The 26,877-nt window shown below is 36.0% G+C and overlaps 1 protein-coding gene across 3 annotated transcripts in view; it reads left to right on the top strand.

The window, feature by feature from the left end:
* KIAA1958 (KIAA1958 ortholog) overlaps window positions 1-26,877 on the top strand; it is a 160,946-nt gene that overhangs the window by 114,061 nt on the left and 20,008 nt on the right. Inside the window, exon 3 of one of the 3 annotated variants that reach the window (XM_059411047.1) lies at window positions 2,179-2,262. The exons of 1 other annotated variant lie outside the window; for it this stretch is intronic. In XM_059411047.1, coding sequence (XP_059267030.1) covers window positions 2,179-2,262 — 84 coding nt within the window. Of the gene's footprint in view, window positions 1-2,178; window positions 3,301-26,877 lie in introns of those variants that run through there. One more of the 3 variants, XM_059411045.1, reaches the window with a different exon arrangement.

The following is a 26,877-nucleotide window of genomic DNA, read 5'->3' as shown; positions in this document are numbered from 1 at the left end:
ATGTCCTGTAGTAGATTTGGGATGGTAGCACATGCAAACTCAATCTTCATCTCAGACAAATAAGTTTTGTAAAAGATTCTATGTGAACCTTGAGAAATTAGAAGTTTTTTCCCTAAAGTTTTCTATGAATGTTTATTTCTTAGAAAGTCTTTGAAGTTTGAGGTCCGCTGTGGTGGATATTTAAACAATTAGCCAAAATGAACACATGTTCTGGCCCCCTTGGATTTACATGTAAATAGCCAAGGAAGCCAACCTGGTAAAAGGTTGCATGCATAGTGTGCCTTCCATCTCTTTGATGGAAAGATACACATCTTTATTGTTGATACATAAACAATTTTAACAGGAAGAAAATGGCGTAATAGAATGCAGCATAAAATATACTTTTATATATTGAATTTTAATATATAATCTTTCAAAAATATGCCCACAAAAATATCTAATTAGCTAGTTTAGTAAATTTTAGTTCATTGCATTTTATAAGGTTATGAGGATTTGGGAAGTTATACATTAGAGCTCTCATTTAAAAATAACATTCTCATTCATAAATGCGTGTAGTAATACAAAAGTTAGTGTCTTTTATGAATAAAATTCCATTACAAATTTTATTTTTATAATTATATGTGGTTATCACAAAGACTTCCACTGAGCAACTTTATAAATTAAAATTTTCTTAAGATAATCAGGATAAACAAAATATTTTACCTTATACTACAGAATCTGAAATTACATTTTTATGTTGTTTTAAATTAAGCTTTATGCTTGCCTCTCAATAATTGGATAACCCAGTTTTCTATTGGTATACTTTCATTTTTAGAATTTCTCTTTCTGAATCACACCCATGTCTGACATAACAGTGGTGAATTTCGACAAAACATCTTTATTGTTAATGTTAAAGAGTCCAAACTTAAATTATGTATTACTAAAAGGGAAACCATTTAAATGATATCATTGAACTTAAAAAAAAAAACGAGTAAAAATAAAGAGTAGGGTTTCCTTCATAAAAGGCATAAGCACTAGAACTTTGTTTCTCAAAGAAGTTTCTCTCAAACCTCTTCCTGAGCATGGATTTCTGCCACAGAGGAATCTCATACTGATAAGCATCCTAAGTAATTCACAAGTACACTGAAGTGTGAGAATTGCTAGTCCAGAGCAACATTACTTAACTGTGCATAATCCATGATGGAAAGAGGCAACCCTAGTCCTTGGTGGAAGAGTGTAAATAATAAATTAGCAACATAAAATGATTTGTCCAAGAGATATACCCCTTTCCTTACATCTGAATTATTGTAGCCTGATTCAAGTTTCACTGTCCTGTCTTTACACTATGAAGTTTTAAACCTCATTGCTTTACAAAATATCAAATATTTTTATTGCTTATTACAAACTGCCTGCAATTCATACAGAGTATTTATAAACTGTATTTACCTAAATTGCCATAGAGTGTTGAATAAACTACTATAAATAATTTATATTTACTAATTTTTATTTTATTTTAAAGATTTTATTTATTTATCTGACAGACAGAGTTCACAAGTAGGCAGAGAGGCAGGCAGAGAGGGAGGGGGAAGCAGGCTCCCTGCTGAGCAGAGAGCCCAATGCGGGGCTCGATCCCAGGACCCTGGGATCATGACCTGAGCGGAAGGCAGAGGCTTCAACCTACTGAGCCACCCAGGCACCCCTACTTACTAACTTTTAAATAGAGATCTCTAGTGATATGCTAAATAACAAATTTGAATATTTTAGTTCAGTAAAATAGAACCAGTAAAACCTCTGATTTCACAAATGAAGTGATTTGAAATGAGGGTGTCAGCTTGGGGCCCAAGCACACTGCAGTAGGGTGAATAGCACATTTCTGTCTCACGTTCCTCCTATAAAGCAAAGGCTGGCTCTGATCTCACTCTTCCCACAAACCTTCATGCACAAAACTTGTGTGTCAGTGACACGACAAATTCATTTTGATTGTAATGGGCCATATTCTTGTCTAGTACATCATTTGTGCAACTCAAGTTGGCTATTGTAATGCAGCAGGTTTGTAAATAACATTTATGAGTGATCTCTATGAAATGGATTCCTTCTTTCCCTTTTCATTATAAGAGGAAACTTTATTGCAGAGTAGAAAGTGCATTGTCTGAACTCATCAACACCCTCTCTATCCCTCCCCTCCCCAATTTGTTGCAGACCAGGATGAAAGAGCAGCTGAGCTCAGCAGGGAGCAGAATGAGAAAACCATCCGGAGCACGCAGACCGCGCTCCGCAATTTCCGAGAGTTCCTCATCTCCAAGTATCCTTCTGAAACAAGAGAGATTTATGTCATCCCTTGCAAGGAATTGGATGCCTACCTGGCCTCTTTCTTTGTGGATGCCAGGCAGAAGGACGGGTCCGAATATGAACCCAACAGCTTGGCCAATTACCAGTGTGGACTTGAACGGTACCTAAAAGAACATAGGTATGGCTACAGTATCACCAGGGATAAGGAATTCAAGCGTTCCCAAGAGGCCCTGAAACAGAAGCAGATTGAACTCCGCTGCAAAGGAAAAGGAAATAAGCCACACAAGTCCATGAAGCTCACCTTTGCTGATGAGCTCATTCTGCGGAAAAGGGGACTACTAAGCCGCTATAATCCTGAGGGTCTTCTCAACCTTGTCTGGCTCAACAACACGAAAGCTTTTGGGCACTGCACAGGCTTCCATGGATCTACCTTGAAGTGGGGTGATATCCGGCTCCGGGTAACAGAAACAGGGCTGGAGTACTTAGAGTGGATGGGTCAAGACACTGGTGACCTGAATGCCAAAACCAAGAGAGGGGGGACAGACTCTCGTGTGTATGCCACCCAGCATGCTCCACAGACCTGCCCCGTACAGGACTATAAGGAGTATGCCCAGCGCCGGCCTCCTGCCATGCGCTACGAGGATGCTCCTTTCTACCTGTCCATCAAACCAGTTGTGAACTTGGCAGCTCTGCATTGGTACAACTGCCAAGCCCTTGGGAAGAACAAGCTGGCTAAGATGGTGAAGACCATGTGTGAGAAGGGTAACATCCCTGGCAGAAAAACCAACTTCAGTGTGTATCAGAGCTGTAGCACCTTGTCTGAGGCCCAGAGCAACCAGCTAGTGCTCATCTGTAACAATCTGAGCCAGCAGGCTGCCCAATCGGTGGCTGGGCACTCCAACAGTGGCAATTTCATCGTCTCTGCTTCCTATGACTCTTCCTCAGACACTGCTTGACCAGGTGGCTTGAGCAAGACCCCAGTTTGGTTACTGTGTCCAGAGAAACTGTGATTATACACTGCTTCTCATTCCCTTTCCTCCGCCCTCAGTATTAACTTTATAAAAATATAAATATATAATATATTTTTCTTTTTACAAATAAGCCAATGGAGATAGTTTAGTATTGCTAACATAGTATTTATAGGCTTAACACAAATGTACTTGTGGGTGATTAATTGTAATTGCTGTTACAGATGACAAAAGCATAGTGGTTCTCAGGCAACACAAAGTAGAGAAGGAATTCCATTTTTAAAGAACTGTCAGAAAAGTAACTGAAAGATATCCTAGATACTTGTGTCCTCAACTCCTGCTTTCCTTCCCACCCCACCTCTCATTTTAGTAAAGTTAATAAATGGCTTTATTTTTTTAATTTTTAAAATTTTATACTAATCAGGAGACAATATTAACTCTTCTGCTTACATATAACTGTATCCAGTCACATCAAGAATATGAAAGTGTTGATAAAAACTCAACAAATTATCTACATACTTTTTTTAGCTGAATTAGAATTTTAGCTCCTGTGCCTCATTTTTTGTAATGTCTGAAAATATAGATGTTTAGCTAGCATCTTTTCTTTTGGGGGCAATAAAGCTGCCATTCTTTTTGGAAGATACATAATTTTTAAATAATATGCAAAGTCCAATATTGTGGCAAAAAAGACTGTTAATAGCTCATTTTTACTGTTGTGCTTGAACTTGGATAGAATGTTTTTTGTTCCCTAAGAAATCAGTTAAAATGAGGTGTGATTTTCAGATTTACAAAACTACCAAAGCTTTGAAAATGTTCCCAAGCGTTAGATTGTATATCAAACATAAAGAGAAGGTAGAGAATGAGAGTCTTATTAAAAATCCCGAAGCACTAGTCAAGACAACAAAAGAGCCCTACTCTTCAAAGCTCAGATCCCCTGAATTATTTATTTATAAGCATTAAACTTCAGTCTCTTTTCCCTAGGAGATTACTTGACTCTGTAGTTGAGATCAAAAGAATATTGACACTCATTTTGGGTAACAACATTTTGTTACCAGATTTAGATAAACTCAAAGCATTCTTGAAAATGTGCAGAGTTTCTTCTACAGTAAATATAAATTTATCTGTGATACCCTGCAATTATTATAATAATAATTTTGGTTAAACAACCCTTTGTGGTGGTTTCTCCAAGGTCTTTCTTTTCATGTCTTGAAGCCTGTGGTATATTTTTAGTTAAGATCCTTCAATAACAACGTAAGTTTAGACACTAGGACGATGATAAAGTTGAGCTAGGTTCCTGTCCTGTATAGTCATTAACACATAAAAAACCCAAGTCTTAATAGCTTTACTGGATTCTATTGGGAAGTATTTGTTCTTCAAGGCAAACTAATAATTCACATTAGCAGGAGGGTAGGTGTTATTTTATGTATTAATTTATCATGGACTAGGACAAATTTCATTTTTATTTGCTTTGTTAAATTATCATATTAGCTGAGCTTTCCCATGGCTAGGCAGCATTTTCCAACACTAAGTCATAAACACATAAAGACCCATTCCTCTTATGCTGTGACCTCTCCTTTGGCTCTAGAGTACAAACTCTGCTGTGGACTTTGTGGGGTGGAATCCACTTTACTTTGCAACTTTTCCTCCAGAGGGAGGCATCCAGAAACAAGAAGAGAGGGTTGGAGATATTTTGCTTTATTGTTTTACACTAACAATGATGATACCCACCATTTTTTGAGCTGGTGTGTTTACCAGCACTGTGTGAAGTGACTTACTACATGCATTATTTAGATAATAGTTACTAACTATATGAAAATTAGAAAATTCAGATAAGCATAAAAAAACAAAATATATACTCCTGAATCTGCTGGCCAAAATAACCACTGTTAATATTTTGGTAAATATTTCTTTACACATTTCAATACATATATATTTATTTCTATATATATTATCTTTAATCCTTTCAATCCTTGAAAGGGTTAGTTATTTCCATTTCATGTGGAGATCAAGAGAAATCAGTTAGCTTATAGTTAAGGAAATGGTAAACTGTCATCTGACTGCGAAGTTTTTTCCGTTTATCTTCCTTATTTCCAGCTCCTAGTCCGTTTCCAGCGATTTGAGCCAGAAACAGGGACACGGTGTCTTCCCGTCTCTCAAGACTACCTGATTAAAAGGAATGCTTGAGTGATCTTTCATGATGGCACACTGTGCTCCCTAATGTCCCCTCTTCTCTTCATTTTGAACCACAAGGCCTCTTTCTCTCAAGTTCTCTTTACAAAACTTTCCTTAATCTATGCCTGGTTTGTAAGTGCACAGGACAGCCTACTGTAAAAGAATTCTGTCTCTAAAACACAAGGTTGTTTTTAATGGGTTACCTCTCATGTTTAAATTTTTTTTTCTGTGAAACATTTAAAATGTGATTTTGTATTTTATTTTTGCATTGACACATACTTTAAAAATTCTTAATATGTTTTTGATAGAAAAGTAAGTTTCTAGTATGGAAGAAGGGCAGTCATTATGTACTGAGAAAGCTGACCTGGGAGACTGCATCCCTCCAAGTGTTGATTGAGGTACTACTAAAACGAAAGTCTCTCCTATTTCATCTTATCGCATTTTCATTCAGAAAAACAGTTAAATTGAGAATGTGAGTTTTTATTTATTTTATTTTGCTTTGATAACTCAAACCAAATAGGAACATTGTGATCTAGATTTAGAAAAAATTTCTGAAGAATGGCTTGGTAGAAGTTTAGCTGAACTGTAGTATCTCTTTGGGTTAAAAAAAAAAAAAACAAAAAATTATCAGCAACTACCTCTAAATTTTGTGTTTTTATATAAACAATACTGAAAACATGCTACTGCCAGATGCCATTTTTGTTATTTTAGTTTAAAAAAAGTTAATGTTCATACTGTGGCAGTGGTACATGCCAAATATTGTACATGTTCTTTAGTGAAAATTCAGCAGTCCAGCGGGTATTTACTACAACTGAATGTGCTGCCTTCCCAGGCAATCCTGTGGTTCATACAATAACAATAAAACCATATTTACAAAGTTTACACTTTTAGGTCAGTGTAAGGTCATATAAAAAAGAGACAGTGCCCCTCATATGACACTGGAAGTTTTGCGCTGTCCACAACAAAAAATGTCAAACCCATCTATCAGCATTTAGGGGATATACCTGCAAAATTCAGTCTTTGTTGTATGTGAGTGACTGGCTGTTGAAAACCATGAATGGTAGCAATTTTTCTCTAAAAAACCATAATGTCTGAAAAAATTAGAGCTATTCAGGATGTTTATCCAATAGAGCTTATTCTTAAAGTTCCAGTTCTTATCATGGGTTGTAGGGGTGGTCTGAATATGATTTGTAATATGCCCTCTACTTAAAATACTTGTTATTTTTTAGATATTTTTCCCTGCATTAAATTTTCCCTGTGTTAATTCACTTTTCCCTATGTTAAGTTACTTCCTGATGCGCAAAAGAACAGCCTGAAATTTTTCTAGGGTAGATCAAGTCTCTTTGGTTTTTCAGTTGGGTCATTGTTAACTGAAACTTCCATCAGTCTAGGTCATATGGCTTAGCTTTTAGATGTCATGAAATCAAATAACTTCACTGAGATGAGAATTTATAGTCCTATCAACAAGTACTTGAACATCTATTGTCTAGACACTGGGAAGGGTGCAAAGATGTGTAAAATAGCCCCTGCCCTCAAAGAGTTTATGAAAGATCCTGTAATAAAAGTGTCATTTCATTTTTTTGAGAGCTCACCAAAAAGTCTGCCAATACTGTTTTGCATCTTTTCCCAAACTTTGTACTCTTGCAGTTTGTTTATTATTCAGCCATTGAAAATGTTGGTTTGCTGTGGAATACCTAATACTGCTTTGAGTATTTTGAGGAGAATCTTCTTTAGAGCCTGTTTTAAAATCAGCATGAAGGCAAAGCCATTCCTGCACTGTCCATTGTGTTCACATAGTTACACACATGGATAAGAAGGTGTAGATTATCCTCAATGACTGTCATTTACTGGGTCCTTAAAATGCACCAGAGTACTAAGTGCTTCTGTAAGTTGTTTCACTAACTCTCACACTTACCCTGAGGGTATGATTATTTCTCCTTTATAGATAAGGAAATCCAGAGGAGTCTAATGTGTTGCCCATATCACAGCTAATACATAAGAGCATCAGGATCTGAAACCCGATCCAGATACTATGAAGTCTGTCCTTTTCTGCTGTAGCTGCTTGTTCACAAAGTGATTTCCTTGGCTTTTGTATACTCTCTGAAGTGATAAATTATAAATGAAATCTCTGGTGTAATAAAATCATCAATATTCATTGTCTCCAGATTGACTGCGAGCAGTGCCATCACCTGGCATGTTTGTTAGTACAGCATTGTTTAGGCTTCATTATTTTAGTTACTTTGAGATGGAACATTCAGCACTTTGTTTTCCCCTGGCCATGTGTAGAGAGCAAAAGTTTATCTCACTTTTTAAAGGACGTTTAGCTTTGTCTTGGAGATGAGTGTGTGCAGAAGTAATTATACTTTTAAAAGTGGTTGTCATTTGTTTTTATAAATCAGACAGGGTAAGGGGGAGTTCTAGGCAGAGGGAATCTCTCTCTTAAGCCCAAGAGCCAATACTGCTATCTTAGACGATATTGATTGTCAATTTGCAGTCAATAGGAAGATCAAAAGGAGTTTGATCTTGACTGCAGATTTGGTGCCAGCAAATTAACAATATTTAATATAGGAATTTGTTGTTAATATTTTGGGTTTTTTTTTAATCTGTTGGGATTGTTTCTGGGGTACCTGTCTGGCTCAGAGCATGTGACTTGATCTCAGGGTCATGAGTTCAAGCCCCACATTGGGCATAGAGCCTCCTAAATAGATGAGTGAATGAATGAGTAAATGAATGAATGAATGAATAAAGATAGTTTTTAACAGGAAGTTTTTGAGGAAAAATACTATCCTTACGATTCTCAGAATTAGAGAGACCGGAAACTGTTCAGATTTTCTTTATTTGACTATCTCCACAGTTCTATATATTAGAGACAAACACTTCTGATTTTAATCAGGCTTCTTGTGACTGGATTTCTTTATCTACAGGAAAGGAGTATTTTGATCTATATTTCTCTGGTCAAAATATAGCTGCAATATTTAACATCTCTAAGTAAAAACTCAACTATGTGATAAAGGAAATAAATTTCCAAGCCTAGAGGAGAAGTCAAGGGGAGTGTGTGATCATTTGTTACAGTAAGCTAATTTTTTAAGTGGTTCCTTTATGGAAAAAAAAAAGGTTATAAACACTAAAGAATTAAGTTTTCTATCAATTAGTTTAATAGATTTTTTTTTTTTTTGTCAAATGGATTTCCTTTATATCAGATCTTGGCATATTACCATATACAAGTACAGAGAGAGAGGTGCTTATTAGGAAACACCATTGTCGAAGGCATCCTCAGTTCTGTTTTGTTTTACCCTTTAAGGCATAGCATTCAGCATTGCTTCTCCTCCTCACTGGATCTAGCTGAGATGAAATGAATGTATAGCTTTTCATAAGACAAAGTAATGAAGCTGGGATGATTTTAAGATCCTTGCTATAGAATATAACTGGGACACAAATATACTGCATATATCATCCTTTAGTGATTGGTGTATTCCTAATTATACAAAAACAGAAAAGGGGATGATACTGGAAAACTGCCAACAACTCTGATTTCACTTCTAATTAGAGAAAAGAAAGATAATCAGAATTTCTCATGCTTCATCCTATCTGTAAATTGATCATTTGGGCCTGCCAAAGCTGAAGGAAAACACCTGATTTGGTATTAAAGATTGCATTACTTTTTAAAGACAGCATTTTAATACATTTAAATTGAGTTGTTACGTAAACTATGACTTTGTTGAATTACACTCAGTATTAATTCAGTACTAATTTGATCAGAATATTAATTAGGTTAGAATATTAATGTACACCATCATCTTTGCTGAATTATAATATAAAGGATGATCTGGAAAGGATCCAAGGGATCCTCTAGCCCAGTGCTGTTGAGTGCTATGAAGAACAGGAGTCACCATGTCCTTTTAGGGGTAGGGAGCAAGGAGAGCAAGGAGTTAAGAGTTTGCAAAGGGAATCCTCAAATGCTGATTAAATCTCATGTTCCCTATGCCCCTACCTTCCTACTTTGAAACTCACCTGACTGAATGAGCTACTACCTCTGTGACACATCCTCCACGTAGAGGCTGGAAAAAAGATTGAAAACATCTGCTCTAACCTACCCCTCTTTATTATAGAAGAGAGAAACAGCCCCAGAGACATTAATGAGTGCCCAGGTGTACACACCTTGTTAGAGTCAGAACCGGAACTAGAATCCAGGCACCCTGACTTCTAGTTCACAGAAAAGAGTTGAGGGTGGTAAGACACCCTACATTCCACTGAGTAGGAAAGGGTATCTTTTCTTGTTTTCAAAATTGTAATAGTTTTTTAAGCCCTCAGTCAAGCTGCCAGTTTCCAAGTAGGCTATTTTTACATGTGAATTCTCACTTGTCATTTTATACAGTTACAGCTTGATTTTAGCAACTTTTTCTTTTTGAAATTTGATGGAATAATCTCTAAACGTAAATTTTCTTTTTTTAATGAACATCTCTCCACTTACCCCATTCATATATAGTTTTCATTTACAGAGGGGAAAACTACAGTTTTCAAGTGTACGATTTCCAGTTATAGATTATGAACTGCTTAATCTATAACTTGCTTAGTGTGGTAATCATTTGTATATCCAGCTACATGGTATTTATATCACTAGTTTTGAATGCAGTCTATAATACCCTCTTTTACCCTATGGAAAGGTTAAAATATAATCTCAAAGGTTTGGGACATATATTCAATCCAAAGGATCGAACTTCTATCAACATAATTAGAATATTTCTGAAGTGAATTTAGTTGCAGGGAGGAAAAATGGGAACTAATGGAAGACCTATAGCAGGAAGATGTTGAAATACGTATTTGTAAATTCTTTTATTCTCCTGCTTTGCCTTCTAAAGAGGAATTCAAGCATAAAAATAAAAAATTTTCACAAATTTTTATTTTATAAATTATATTTACCAGATTATAGCAGGAGAAAAAAGGTGAAATTCTAGGATTTTTTTTCTTCAAGTACAGTGGAATTATTTGTCTTTTGAATGCAATGTTGAATTTTGCTAGACTTCTGATGTTCTTTGTATTACACTGGAATTAGAGAATATTTTTACCATTCATTTCAAAGAGATTTGAAAATGCTTTGGCACAATTTATTTATTTGTGGTAAGTAGAATTAGGAAGACATCAGCAATATGGAATCCTAACAGTAATTGTGCATACTGTATTTAAGTGATTTTTATGCCTATTTACTTTCGGTAATTCTTACATTTTATAAATCAAATACCTTAGTATGCTTCCACTAGAAATTAATTTATAATTGATTATTTATACTGGATGAAGTAGCAGGTCCATTTTAGGATTAATCCACTCAGATTAACTTTATCTAACTGAATTTTTATATATACAATTCATTATATTACAACTTTTTAAATAACATTTATAACAGAACTTCTGTTTTATAAAGTATTTGTTACAAAAAAAAAAAACCATCTTGCCAAAAACCATTACAATTTCTATGCATTGTGTAATATTCAGTGATGTCACTGTTGAGATTTGCATGTTGTTGTAGGTGCTTTTTCATATCTGTGTTTGTGGTGTTTATGTGGAATTGTTAACCATTGCTGCTATCACTTATTGTAGTTAAACAGAAAAACTGTGCTAAAAGGCTGTGCCAGTCAACATTTGTATGTGCGACTTGTAAAAATATGTACTTAGTTGTTTAATATTTGGAGCCAGCACTTAGTGGCCTCTACAGAAGGAAATATTGTAGTTGTCAAGTGATGCCAACTTCAGAATCTTATTTCACATGTGTAATTCCAGGTCAGATTTTCTTCTAGACTTTCCCCAACTCTTAGAAAGGAAATGTTTGCAAAAAGAAAAAGCAAGGATTCTTAACTTTTCCAGTATTTCCCCTACTTCAGATCTTTTTTTGTTCTTCTGATACTTGAACACATTACAAAGAAATCCAATAGAATGACAATGTAGCAGCATAATTACCTTTATCTGGTTATTTCTATCCAGGTAAATGACTTAATACCGGGCTCTGAGGTAGCAACATTATTTTTGTTGGTTATGGCTTATTGTTTGAAATGCATTTGATAAGAATATTTAGCTTTTTAAATGTATTTATTAGGGACTGTAGAAACCTCAGAGTTCCCAAGTATTAACTTCTATATTCAGCATTCACACGGGCTTATTTAATGTATTTATTTGCCTTAAACCGTCAGAATTTTTTCATGCCCAACTGTCTTTAGTTTGGTTCCTAGTATTTTCATCTTGCCTCAGCAATTACAAACACACTCTGAAAGTAGAGAGAAAATTATTTTGGTGAATAAATTTTATATTTTGTTAAAATTCCACATGGGGGAAATAGCATTATACATTTATACTCTTAAAATGGAAGGGAAACTGTCATGAAATGTTAAGAAAAGAAGGCTACTTCCTTAAGAGCATTTTAATACCAACACACCAAAATTCCTTGCTTAGTGCAGGGTTTCATTCTGTCTGTTCAATGGGTGTCTAATTATGAGATTCCTTTAATAAAGGGATAATCTCCTGAATTATATTGAGGCTTTTTGTGTGACTGTCAGATACATGGCGACAGCCAGTGCTGTATTTGGAAACATTGCTGCTGAAATTGCTGATTTAATTCTAAGAATATTAAAACTAATTCATCAAGGCCCCTGCCACTTCTTTGCTTCAAGGAAAAGAAAGGCGGATTTTAATTGTGAGCCTTTTCTCCAGAATATGCTTTAAACATTTACCCCTCAATAGAGGTGATAAAGCAATAACAGGAAATTCAATTATGTATGTTCTAAAGAAGTTCCGCCCTTGTTCAGTGGCCTTCAGAGCAACACTAAAGTATTTCTTGATTCCTGCATTGGGGGCTTTCAGGCAAGGCCTTTCTACTTAGAATCTTTTTTATATTTTGGACACCAAAGATTATGGCATGATATATCCTGATAATTAATGGTTTCTATTAGATAGCTGGGCATGTTTATTTGAATCCTGCTCTTGGATTTTTTTTACCCACCTGGGTTTTCTGTACATTTTAAATGTCTGTCCTGAGGCCCTTATGCCCAGGGCTTTTTAATTAAATAATGCATATATATTTATTAGGCTTCTAATTTATAGAGTATGTTTCCATCATGACTTTGAGCTTTTTTTCACTGTTAAAATTAGACATAGATTTGTCAGATTAACCCCATTGTGAGCAATAGCTTGTACCTTTTTCATTGTAATCTGGAAATGTAACTGTAACCCCATAGGCCTGAGACCTGGTAAGGGAATGACGAAGCATTTTGGATTCAACAGAATCACTTAAATGACCCTTTTATCTGTTAAAGTGAAGAACTTTGATTGTTTAGTAAAAAGAATGCTATATTCGACTTAAATAAGGTCTTCCATTTTACAAATTATAAAAATAATTTTAAGATTTCTTTTACTCTACCGCTTAGAAGTTAATTGGGATTTAAAAGGCAGATTTGTCAATTTATTCAGTAGAATTTAATGCCAGGCATTTTGTTAAAGTAGAAATAGAACCATCACAATTAGTACTTCGAAAATTTTTATAAAAAATGATACTATTCTTTTGAGATGCATTTACTTTCCCCCCCATTTGGTAGACTGACATTTTGGATATACTTTCTGGCCACTTGGCTTTTAACTGATTTATGTGAAAAAAGCACATGTGTGCCTGATGTTCACTCTAATCCTATTTTAAAATTCTCTTTTTAAACTGCTGCAATTGAAATTTGTGAAAGAGGAGAAAGGTGTATTGAAGTGAAGGGAAATTTCTGTTAATATGTTAAGATGTGTGACTGTGATGCTCTTGGCTAATTAATCCTCTGCCAGTTGATATTTGTATTAATATGGTAGAACTTTTTTGTTAATAAGAATATACTATTGGCTTCACTTTTATTTTTCTGCTCACTGCTTTTCACACTAAGATGTTTCCATCTTTTTCAGCTCACTGTTTTTGCTTCATATTTGTCTGTGTACTTGTGCTCTAAATAAAATTCTAGTTTTATGTCCCAGTGGCTTATTCCATTGTGTGTATAATATTTGTCTCTAAAGTCGTGTATTTTTCTATTGTTTTCAGTATTTGTCGTTACAGCCTAAAATTTAAGGATGTAATGGGAAAATCCAATAGTGACACCTGGGTGGCTTAGTCGGTTAAGCATCTGACTCTTGATTTCGGCTCAGGTCATGATCTCAGGGTCTTGAGATGGAGCCCAGTGTCAGGTTCCACATGAGGCGTAGAGCCTGCTTGGGGTTCTTTCTCTTCCTCTTCCTCTGCCCACCCCCCCGCGCGCGTGTGTGTGCGCGCGCGCGTGTGCGTGTGCGCGCGCGCGTGTGTGTATGTATACGCATCTGTGCGTGCGTGTGCGCATGTGCACGCGCACATGCATGCTTAGAAGAAAAGAAAAAAAGGCTGATAAAAATCAGCTAATGAGCATGAGTGATGTCTCCATAATGAGAGCATGCTTTAATCACAGTATTTTGTATCTATTTGGATATGACCAGTCTTCCTTCATTTAATAAGTGGTTTCCTGCAAAAGCTGGCTGATTTTTGAAGACACAACAAACAATTTTAAAACAAGCCACATTTTGGGAAAAAAAAAAAAAAAATTGTCCTGGTCACTGTGCATTAGACCCCAGGATATAGTCAATGAACATTAAGCAGACTATTCCATATTAGGTGTTGTTTCTTTTCTTTTCTTTCTTTCTTTCTTTTTTTCTTTTTTTTTTTTTTTTTTTTTTTTTTTTGGTAGGTAGCAAAGCAAAGTTTATTGAGCGATAGTACAAAGCTCTTGAAGAGAGGGGACTGGAGAGGGTTGCCCCAGGTATTGTTTCTAACCATTAAGGAGGGGGAATTCACATGGAAGGAGACGCGTTTCTGCATGAGTATGCTCACACATAGCCCATATGGTAGGAAAGTCCCTTTCGGACAGCTGAATTAATCATATGCTTCCTGGAGCCCCAGGTCCAACAATCCTATTAATGAAAGAGACTCCGCTACAAACTCACTGTCTCTGACCTCTGCAGCCAATTGTACAAAATTATACCAAGCTAAGTAGATGTCAGTTTTCAGACTTCCTTAGTTTTAGGCAAATCTTTTTGGTCAGATATAGCTCCCCATGTGCAATTTATTGCATTTAGCATATTTGATGATACTCTTTAGGCAGAATAGGAATGATTATTCAAAATGATTATAATTGTTAACTTCAGATGTTTTTGTTGTGTCACTAAAATTATTTAATAAAGGAAAATATTAAAACACCAGAAAATATAATGTTCTTTATCACAGTCACTTGTCTTGCAGAAATGCCAATGTATTTCTTTCATATCTTATGAATAATCCACCAGTCTTTACTCACAGAAAGCTGAATATTGCACATGGAAGCAATAGCTGTATTTTTGTGTGGTATTTTAAAGTTTCTTTATAAATAGTTATACTTTATGTTTTCCTGGTACTTCAAGTAACAAGGAATCTACCTTTAAATTTGTTTACAAGTTACACATTTAAGACATGACTAATAAATAAATAAAATATGTCAAATTTTATTCCCCAATAGGGGAAGAATATTAGAATTCAAGTTGAGTAATATTTAGCCTACAACTCAGAAAATGTTTTCTTTTATTTTTTTTTTTAAAGATTTTATTTATTCATCAGAGAGAGAGAGAGGGAGAGAGCGAGCACAGGCAGGCAGAATGGCAGGCAGAGGCAGAGGGAGAAGCAGGCTCCCTGAGCAAGAAGCCCGATGCGGGACTCGATCCCAGGACGCTGGGATCATGACCTGAGCCGAAGGCAGCTGCCTAACCAACCGAGCCACCCAGGCATCCCAGAAAATGTTTTCTTTTTAAAAAAAAAAGTTTTTTAGGGGTGCCTGGGTGGCTCAATCATTAAGCATCTGCCTTCAGCTCAGGTCGTGATCCCAAGATCCTGGGATCGAGCCTGCTATCAGGCTCCTTGCTCAGCAGCAAGTCTGCTTCTCCCTCTCCCATTCCTCCTGCTTGTGTTCCTTCCCTTGCTGTCTCTCTCTGTCAAATAAATAAATAAAATGTTTAAAAATAAATGAAATAAAAGTTTTACTCATTTAATTTATTCATAATCATCTTTTCTGAGAAGATATCAACTAAAATGTCTAACATGTACAAAATACTTCATGTTTGGATATATTATCTGAAAAGATTATGTTAAAAGCAAACATTGAATTGGTGGCAAACATTTTCAGACCGAACTATTGTTTTCTTAAAAAAGCATTTTCTTGATTAAAATTTATAATGCTTTTAAACTGTTAAGGCAAAAATAAATATTCATTGTGAAAAATTTGGCACATACTAATAATAAAGGAGGAAATAAAAATCACAGGAATTTTACTACCCATAAAAACAATTCAAGTAATACTTTGGTGTTTTATTTTATAATTTTTATGTATAGATGTCCTTCAAAAATTGTAGTCAATCTGCATTTACTGTTTTGTACATTTGTAAAAGATCTTTAACCTTTGAAAGTGTGATTATTATATAGTTATATAGTTTTCCATTGCATAGTAGTACCAAAATCCATCTTATGGTGCTTTTGTTGGGTTGGATTTTCACTTTTTAAAATTTGCCTTCAAAAACATCCTTAAAGGGGCGCCTGGGTGGCTCAGTGGGTTAAGCCGCTGCCTTTGGCTCAGGTCATGATCTCAGGGTCCTGGGATCGAGTTCCGCATCAGGCTCTCTGCTCAGCAGGGAGCCTGCTTCCCTCTCTGCCTGCCTCTCCGACTACTTGTGATTTCTCTCTGTCAAATAAATAAATAAAATCTTTTAAAAAAAAAATCCTTAAGCATACATTTTTGTATGTATCTATGATTAAATGTTTAGCATAAATTTCTACAAGAGAAATTCCTGGGCCAAATAAAAAACATTTACTTTTCCTACATATACATTTCCAAAATCCTATTAATTTTTATAACTTTGAAAAACAATATATTCATATTGTAAAGCTTGTAAGTCTCACAGAGGTAAATACTAACCATCCTTCCAGATATTTTCCTAAACTAGTGCAAGTTCCCCCTATCCTAGCTAATGCTTAGATCTGGACCTTTTTATGTTTTTGGCAGTCTGATAAATGAAATATATCTTCTTTTGATTGTAATGTCTTATTATTATTAATGCTTTTGTTATTTGTATTTCTTCTATGAATAATTACCTGTCATATCCCAGGCCCATATTCTAGTGAGTAATCTTTTTCCAATTGATTTAAAGGAGATTTTCATATGTACTTTGTCACTTTATGTGTTACAAGTATTTTCTCCAGGTCTGTTTATTGTCTTTTAAAATTTATTCAATGCAGAACTTTTGAATTTTTATGTCATCTGAGTTGTTAATCTTTTTTATAGCTCTGGTTGTATCATGCTGAGAAAGGCTTTTCTTACTCCCCAAATCATGAAAATTATCTTCTTTATAGCAATAGCCTTTTGAAAAAGATCTATTTGGAAATGTGCTGTATGAGGTATGAAGTAGGAATCTAAATTTGCTTTTGTTTTTTTCTAACTCAATAGCTTATTATCTCAAAGCATTTATGCAGTCAAATGCTCTACCCCTGAGCTATACCCCCTATCTCAAAGCATTTATCGAAGAGTCCATCCTTTCCCCAGCAATTTGAATTGGAACCTTTATTATATACTCAATTTGCATATTTACGCAGGCCTTTTCTGGACTTTCTTCTGTTGCAGTGATCTATTTCTCCCTTTTCCAGAGCTTAAACTTGAAATTACTACAGTATTACACTACATGTTTATATCTTTCAGGACAAAGCCTCCCAAATATTATTTTCAAAATTGCCTTCCTTTTCTCATGCATTTACTCTCCCAGATAAACCTGACCAGTAACAAACTACAAAAAGGGGGATTTTAATTAGAATTACACCGCATTAAAGAATACTTGAAGAAATTAAACAGCCTTTTAATATTGAGCCTTTCCACCCAGGTACATGATATAACTCTTCTTTGATTAAGTTTATATATATTTTTAATTTTAAGAATTTTTTAGGGGCGCCTGGCTGGCTCAGTCAGTTAAGCATCTGGACTCTTGGTTACAGCTCAGGTCATGATCTCGGGGTCTTGAGATCAAGCTCTGAGTTGGGTTCTGTACTCAGCATGGAGTCTGCTTGAGATTCTCTCTCCCTCCGCCTCTGCTCCTCCCCTCGTTTGTGCTCTTTTTCTAAATAAATAAGTAAATAATCTTATAATTTAAAAAAAAAGAATTTTTTGAAAGTTTTCTTACTAAATTTTATAGACACAAAAGGCCACAAAAAATGTACAGCTTGTTTAATTTTTCTGAAGCAAGCATTTTGCTGAAAACACCACCTAGAAGAAGACATAGAACATTACCCGAAACCCAGAAACCCCTCCTATGCCCTCCTTTAGTTTCCTCCCTCAGGCAACCACTTTGTTATTTTCAAGATAAGAGTCATTTTATCTGTTTCTGAATTACGTAAGTGGGCCCTTTCAACTCACTATGTTGTGTCTGGCCTCTTTTGTTTAACATTGTATTTGTGGGCCTCATCCATATTTTTTATGTTTACTGATTCCAGTAGTCCATTCCTTGTCATTATTGTATAATAATATATTGTATAAATATTTTACAATTTCGGGCACCTGGGTGGCTCAGTGGGTTAAGCCTCTGCATTCGGCTCAGGTCATGATCTCAGGCTCCTGGGATCGAGTTCCACATCGGGCTCTCTGCTCATCAGGGAGCCTGCTTCCTCCCCTTCTCTCTCTTTCTCTCTGCCTAGTTGTGATCTCTCTGTCAAACAAATAAATAAAATCTTTTTAAAAAATGTTACAATTTCATATGCATTCTGTTGTTTTTGAACATATGAGTATTTCCAGCTCAAGGCTTTCTATTATTGAGTTTACTTTCATGAACTCTCATGTTACACGCCTTTCAGTAAACATGTAGATGTTTCTGTTAGGTATATACTCAAGTGTAGCATTGCTGGATCATAGAATATTTGTACGTTCCCCTTTAGTAGATAGTACCAATTAGTTTCCAAAGTGGGTATGCAAATTGACTTTCCTACCAGCCAAGTAGGAGTGTTCCTATGGCTCCACATCCTCATCACTGCTTGATATTTGCAGATTTTGTTTTTATTTTAGACATTTTGGTGGATGGATTTTAATTTATGTTTCCTGAAAAATTAATGGTATTTCTTATTTTATACAGTTCCATTCAAGTTTACCCATTTTTTTAAAAGATTTTATTTATTTATTTAACAGACAGAGATCACAAGTAGGCAGAGAGGCAGGCAGAGAGAGAGAGAGAGGGGGAAGCAGGCTTCCTGCCAACCAGAGAGCCCAATGCGGGCTCCATCCCAGGACCCCAGGATCATGACCTGAGCTGAATGCAGAGGCTTAACCCACTGAGCCACGCTGGTGCCCCAAGTTTACCCATTTTTAATTGGCCTCGCTGCCTTCTAATTGGTTTGTTAGATATACGTACTTCAGAAATCTCTCACTATGTGGCTTGCCTCTGCACCCTCTAAATGGTGCATTTTAATAAATGTCATTTTAATTTTAAAGAAATTCTTTTATCAATCTTTTACTTTTGAGGTAATAATATTGATGTTCCATTAAAAATATGCTACTACCCTAAGGTCCTGAAGATGGTCTCCTGTGTTTTTCTCTAGAAGCTTTGTTGTTTTACCATACACATATAAATTATGATCCATTTGGAATTGTTTTTTGTTTGTTTGTAGTGTGAGGTAAGCATTCAATTTGCTCATATCATGTTAAGGATTTTTGTGTCTGTTTATGAGTGTGTTGGCCTGTAATTTTCTTTTATTGTATTGTTCTTGTCTTATTTTTTTATAGAAAAGTTATTCTGTCCTTAAAAAGAAAATGGGTACTATTCTCTCTTTTTCTATTCACTAGCAGAGTTTTTAGGTTTGGCATTATTTGTTCCTTACATGTTTTTTTTTTGTTTTTTTTTTTTTTTAAGATTTTATTTATTTATTTGACAGAGAGAAATCACAAGTAGACTGAGAGGCAGGCAGAGAGAGAGAGGGAAGCAGACTCCCTGCTGAGCAGAAAGCCCGATGCGGGACTCGATCCCAGGACCCTGAGATCATGACCTGAGCCGAAGGCAGCGGCTTAACCCACTGAGCCACCCAGGCGCCCTTGTTCCTTACATGTTAAAAAAAATTGCTGGTGAAATACATCTCACCTTGGAGGAGGTGTGTGTGTGTGTGTGTGTGTGTGTGTGTGTGTGGTGTGATATCTCAAATTACAGATTCAGTTTCTTTAATGGATGTAGGACTATTTAAATTTTATATTTCTTGTTCAGTTGTAGTAGGTTGTGGCTTTCCTATATATTTGCCCATTTTATAAAAATTTTCAAATTTATTGGCATCAAGTTGTTCATAATATCTTTTTACTATCTGTAGGATTTGTAGTGATAACCCCTGTTTCATTCTTTGTGTTGCAATTTGTGCCTTCTCTCATTTTTCTTACCAATTAATTTATTTTGTTAGTCTTTTTATTTTTTTTTTAAATTTTATTTATTTATTTGACAGCAGAGATAACAAGTAGGCTGAGAGAGGTGGAGGGGGAGGGAAGCAGGCTCCCTGCTGAGCAGAGAGCCCAATGGGGGGCTTGATCCTAGGACCCTGGGATCATGACCTGAGCTGAAGGCAGATGCTTAATCCACTGAGCCACCCAGGCGCCCTTGTTAGTCTTTTTAAATCCATCTTTTGGCATTACTTCTTTTTTACTTATAAATTTGCTATTGCATTGATTTCTGTTATCTGTAATGTTTCCTTCTTTCTACTCTTCTGAGTACATATGTTGTTCTTTTTATCATTTCCTGGTTCAGTTGATATTCAACCTTTCTTTCCTGATCTCTGCATCCAATGCTATGATTTTCTCTATAGATATTACAGTAAGTGCCTCCCACAACTTTGACATATATATTATTATTATCATTTGGTTTGAAATATTTTCTTTTTTTTTTTTAAGATTTTATTTATTTATTTGACAGACAGAGATCACAAATAGGCAGAGAGGCAGGCAGAGAGAGGAGGAAGCAGGCTCCCTGCTGAGCCCGATGCAGGGCTCGATCCCAGGACCCCAGAATCATGACCTGAGCCGAAGGCGGAGGCTTAACCCACTGAGCCACCCAGGTGTCCCTGAAATATTTTCTAATTGCCATTGTTTTTTCCCCCTTCATCGGGGGTTTATTAGAAGCATATTATTGCTTAGTGCTTTAAAGTTATGCTCTTGTAATTTATTTATATTTTAATTCTGCTGATATTCTGAATGATTTAATCCTTTGGAATGTTGGAAGTTTGCTTTATGTCTAGCATTTCTATTTTGGTAAAAGGGCCATGTATCTTTGAAAAGAATGTGTCTTCTGCGGTTGTTCAATATGTTGTTTTTTGTGTATCAATTAAGTATAGTTTGATATTTGCATTATTTCAATCTTCTTTATCTATACAATTTTCAGTGTGTACTTGTTATGTCAGTTATAGAAAAGGACATATTAAAATCTTAGTTGTAGATTTGCCTATTTCTTTTTAAAAATTCTTACATTTGCTCTTTATATTTTGAGGCTATGTGATTAGATAGAAATTTGGATTATTACATCTTTCTGTTGAATTTTAAAACATTTCTCTTTATAGTAATACATCTTGCCTTAAAGTTCGTTTTGTCTATATAGCTATACTAGCATTCTTTTCTTTACTGTTTACATAGGGTACCTTCTTTTCTTCCTTTTACTCTCAGCTTTTCTACCCTATTTATTCCTATGTGTAAGGAGGACATACACAGCTGAGTTTTTTTTTCTTATTGAGACTGATGTCACTTACCTTTTTTTAAAGGTTTATTTATTTGAGAGAAAGCACAAATGGGGGAGGGGCAGAGAGAAAGAGCATGGAGCCCAAAGTGGGTTTCATGATCCTGAGATCATGACCTGAACTGAATCCTAGAGTCGGACACTCAACCAACTGGGCCACTAAGGCACCCTGACATCACTTATCTTCTAATTGGACTATTGATCCTGGAATAATTGATACATTTAGGTTTAAGTCTATAATCCTACCTTTTTTTGCTTTGTCCTATCTATTCTTTGTGCCTTGTTTTTGATTAAAGAAGTCTTTTTTATTCCATTTTCCTCCTCTATGAACTTATATATTCTTTCAATATTCTTGTAGTCGTTACCATGGAGATTAAAATATGCATCCTTGCGCTGTTAAAGTCTACTTTAAATTAGTGTTTTCATCATTTTCTAGATAATGCAAAGACCTTTCAAAACTAGCTCCAGTTACACTCTTTTGTGCTATAGTAATGAATATTAATTCTACATGCATTTAAAGCCCCATAAGACACCATTAGTATTGTTTTAAACAGCTGTGTTCATTTAAATTCACCTACATATTCAATCTTCCCAGTATTCTTTATTTTTTGCTGTATCAATGTGTTTCCATCCTGGATTATTTCCTTTGCCTGAAAAACTCCCTTTATTATCACTTAATACTTGACTGCTAATAACAAATATATTCATTATTTTATATGACTTCCCCTGTATTTCACCTTTTTTTTTTTTTAAGATTTTATTTATTTATTTGACAGAGATCACAAGTAGGCAGAGAGGCAGGCAGAGAGAGAGAGAGAGGGAAGCAGGCTCTCTGCTAAGCAGAGAGCCTGATGTGGGGCTCGATCCCAGGACCCTGGGATCATGACCTGAGCTGAAGGCATAGGCTTTAACCCACTGAGCCATCCAGGCGCCCCTCACCTTTAATTTTGAAGGATGCTTTGCTTAGTTTGAATTCCACACGGTCATCAGGCCACTCCCATACAGGGAAGCCCTATTCACTCCAGTGACTCTGACTTTTCACATAAGGCTTCTTCCCATATCCCCCCCTGTTGTGTGGGTGTCCTCCTTACCCTGCTTAGGCAATCATACCACATGCCTGGCTACCTCTGCATGGGATGTTTGTTTGTTTCTCTCTCTGAGTTCAGGCTCTGTTGCCTCCCACTGAAACACATTTCTTGCCCCAGTCAATTTCCTATACTCCCTGCTGGGCAGGCTTCATGCCTCACTCTAAGCCGTCACAGCCCCTTCAACACACACATATTCCAGGAAAATAGATACCTACTTTGCTCTGCCCCACCAGCAGCTTTGAAATTGAAAAGTTCAGGAAGAAAATGGGAAAAGGAGAGGTAAGGGAAGAGGAAGAAGAGAAATAAGGGAAAAAAATCTATAATTTCCATTTTGTTAATAGATTCTGATGCTCTGGTAAAATTCTCTATCTTCTCCTTATTTCCTTGAACATATTAAAATTATTTTAAAGTCCACATCCATGTCTGACAAGTTCAGTATCTAGATAATCATATTGTCTGATTTTTCTCTTATTTTTCATTCATTTGGTCTTATTTTATAGTATGCCTGTTAATGTTATTGAATTCTGGCCATTGTGTATGAAAACTTGTTGAAGATGTTATCCTTCCTCCAGAGAGGATTTAAATTTCTGCTAGCTTGCAAATAAGGTAGGCAGATCACCTTAATCCATCTGAAACTGTTCTACAGATCTTTCTTGACTTACAGTGGGATTATATCTTGATAAACCTATCATAAGTTAAAATATTTTAGGTAGAAAATGCATTTACTATGCCTAACCTACTAAACATCTCAGCCTAGCCTACCTTACATGCACTCAGAATACTGATGTTAGCCTTTAGTTGGGCAAAATCATCTAACACAAATATATACACTTATACAGAAGTGTTGAATATCTCACATAATTTGAAAATCTCACACTGTACCGAAAATGAAAAACAGAATGGTCGTGTGGTTACAGAATGGTTTTGAGTCTCTGGTGGTTTACCCTTGTGATCATGAATTAGACTAGAAGTTGTGGCTGTCTGTCTCTGCCCAGCATCACAAAAGAGCATCCTACCACATATCGCCCAGCCCAGGAAAAGATCAAAATTCAAATTTTGAATTATGATTTCTACTAAATGCCTATCACTTTCACATCATCGAACAGTTGAAAAATCATAAGTCGAACCATCATAAGTCAGGGACCATCTGTATTTCCAGTGTTTCTTATTCTTACAGTTAATCCCTTCTGGGTCTCAAAGCCTGTATTGTTACCAAGTCTTCTCCTTAGAAGGCCTTGTTACTATTCTTGACTCCTCGGTGCCATGCAGTTTCCTCTTAGTTATTTCTCCTTTCTACTTGGTTTCTTTGCATCTTGCCTGTGCCTGTTTAGCTTAGGAATCACCAATTCCTGGAAGGAAAATTGCATGCAAAATGTTGGCTCACTTTTCCATGGTTCCCTTCCTCCAGGATGTCCAACTCTCAAGTACTGGCTGCTTTTTAGGCCCGTAGTTGGATATTTAATACTTGTTTCCCTGAGATGACTAATGTGGACTTCAGGCTGCTTGTTTCTGTTTGGGCTCTATGACCTGCACTGCAGCTCTTCAAGTGATTGAAGAGGAAAACCTAATGATCAATGCAGAACTCACTTCTGTGCATTTCCCATAGCTCCAGGATTTTGCTCCTTGAGTTCCAGTCACTTTTATTTTCCAGTGCATTTTCATTTATTCATTTATTTATATTTTCATTTCATTCATTTATTCTCAGCAGGGAAGATAGTATAATACCAGCTACTCGATTATAGCCCTAAGAGGAAGTCCTCCTGCCATCATTTTTAAGTTTTCATTTCTTTTATTAACTTGTTCTTAGAAGCTGTGTCTTTCATGGTTGAAAATATCTTTCTTTTGCCCTAGCACTTGAATGATACCTTAAGTAGGTAATAGAATTCTTCATTTTATAGTCTTTTTCCCTTACAACTCTGAGAAGACGAGAGTCATTATTTTTTAGCATGTGGTGTCACAGATGAGAAATCTGATTCTTATTACTATGTTAAAGACTTTTCTCTTACCAGATAAAGATTATCAAATTTTCTTTTTATTCTTAGATCTTGTAAATTTCACCAAGATATGTTTATATATATCTTCTGTATGAAGATATGTCTTCAGTATGTATATTTGACAGTTCATGAGACTTAACACCCTAAAGATTAAAATCTCTTTGATTCTTGGAAATTTTCTTGTATTATTTCTTTCACTATTTATTTTATTCTATCCTCTCATAATTTTTCTTTTGAATTCTTATAAGCTATATTTTGAATTTTCTGCCTCAATCTTCTTTGCCTCTTAACTTTGTCCTCATAATTTAAACACTGTTATGACTTTGCTTGCCCTTCTGGGAAAATTCCTTCCATCTCATTTATTTGTCTTTTAGCCATGTTCATTCTAATACTCAGCTCTTCTATTAAGTATTTTTTAATTATGTTTTGTCAATTTTAAATTTCCAGGGTCTTGTTCTCCTATTTTTCCTTTTCCAATGAAAGCTGTTCTTGTTTCAAGGATGAATTGTGTTCTCAAATCTATGTAATGATTTGTTTGTGATCGTCTGAATTTTTTTCACATTGAATTAATTTTGAGAGGGTGGAATATGGAATTAGTTGCCCTTATTGTGTAACTTGGTAACTTTCATGATATTGGTTTTCCCCAGGTCCAAGTGATGCTTGTTTGGATGCTCACAATTTTTTAAAAGGTTATTTATTTGAGAGAGAGAGAGAAAGTGTGAGGGCAGGGGAAGGAGCAGAAAGAGAGGAGGAGAGAGTTTCAAGCAGACTCTCCACTGAGTGTGGAGCCCAACCCGGGGCTTGATCTCACAACCCTGAGATCATGACCTGAGCCAAATCAAGAGTCCGTCAAATAACTGACTGAGCCACCCAGGCGCTCCTGTGAGCTCACATTTTAAAATGAAAGTCTAGATTTATCATTACTGCTAGCTTACGGGGATTTCCTTAGACATTATTAAAGGCTCTTGTTTGATATATCTGGACACAGCTCCTTCTTGAAGGTAATAGTTGACCAACAGGTTTTGCAAGTGAACTTCAGCCAGCTGTAATGAGTGGACAAAGAAGTCCCCACAAATGGGCTTCTCTTCAGAGTATCTAAGTTGAAAACTAGCTGGGCACTGGGAACTCTCAAATGCAGACAAAGGGGAAGTGTTACCTGACAGAGGCATGCATTCAGCCATTTTTTTGCTTTTTGCAGCAGCTTTTTGTTTTTCCTTCCCTATGTCAGGTGCAGCTGCCTAGAGTTTCCTGAGGCAATGCCCTTTCTCTCTCTGACTCTAAGGGTGGCTTTTCACAGCAATTTCCCTCACTTTCTATGCTATGCTTGCCAATGCTTATGCTGTAAATGATGTAGGTGTTAATCATGCATAGCGAGCAGGGTAGTTGTTTCCATCTGGCCATCCTTAGAGTAAGTACACAACCCCACCGTCCAGCCCTGCTCCCATGGCCAGCTCTTCCAAACCTTGAGCTTGAAGCTTGCATGTTCTCTAATGGAAGAAAAATGCAAGTCTTAAAGTAGTCCCTCTTTCTCCTGTATTCAGTTTTAAGTCCTCACTTTTGTTTGTTTCTCCATCAGTAGAGCCTCCTAAAAATTTCCTTGACGCATAGCTTTACATCTTCTACCAGAATTTTTATAAAGTAATGTATTGAGTAAATCTACTCACTCTTTAAATATAATTATGATAGAACCATATGTGCTGGAGTGCCTGGGTGGCTTTCATTAAGCGTCTGCCTTGGGCTAAGGTCATGATCCCACTGGGATCGAGCCTGCATCTGGCTTCCTACTCAGCGGGGAAGCCTGATTCTCCCTCTCTCACTCCCCCTGCTTGTGTTCCCTCTGTCCCTGTCTCGCTCTCTGTCAAATAAATAAATAAAATCTTTAAAAACAAGCAAACAAAAAAACAAAAGAAGCATATGTGTCATTTAATCATTTTCACACAATTTCTTTTATGTAAGCATACAAGCATTCTTTACCTGTTTCTCTGTGTACTAGGATTCTGTTTTCCATTTTCAATGTACAGTCTCTGTCTTCTGTTAAAAATGAAATTATTTAAGGCCACATAATTGTTTCATATAATAATTAAACCTAAACATCCTATCTTACAGTGTGCCTTTTTTCTACTCCCATGCTATACTGAAATGATGGGGACTAGGCTGTGTTGCAAATAAATCTTTTGTTGTGGTTGTTTAAAAACAAAGAAACACTACAGTGGAACTGTAGTGGTTGTATAAAGAAATCAGACTTAGTTCTCCTCACTGAAGGTTAATACAAGTAAATATTGGGGACCAGAATATACTTTTCATAAGTGACTAATATCTAAATTGTATTTCATACTGAAGCTTTATCCATGGAGTACATGATTCCTTTGTTGTGATGGTCAGGGCATAGAGTCAGTGGAACCCAGGTCCAAACCCTAGCTCTAACATTTGCTAACTCCATGACTTGGGGACAGCCCAGTGCCTGGCACAGAGAGGACCCTGGTAAATATTGGATGAGTGATGTATGAAGTTACTAAATGTATGAGGCTCAGTTTCTTTATCTGTAAAATAAGGAGAACAACACAGTTGCTTAGTGATTACAGATAACTC

This window comes from Mustela nigripes, chromosome 9, assembly GCF_022355385.1.
Source record: "Mustela nigripes isolate SB6536 chromosome 9, MUSNIG.SB6536, whole genome shotgun sequence".
Lineage (NCBI taxonomy): Eukaryota > Metazoa > Chordata > Mammalia > Carnivora > Mustelidae > Mustela > Mustela nigripes.
The sequence above is the reverse complement of the archived record's forward strand: the minus strand, read 5'-3'. Positions and strand labels throughout refer to the sequence as shown.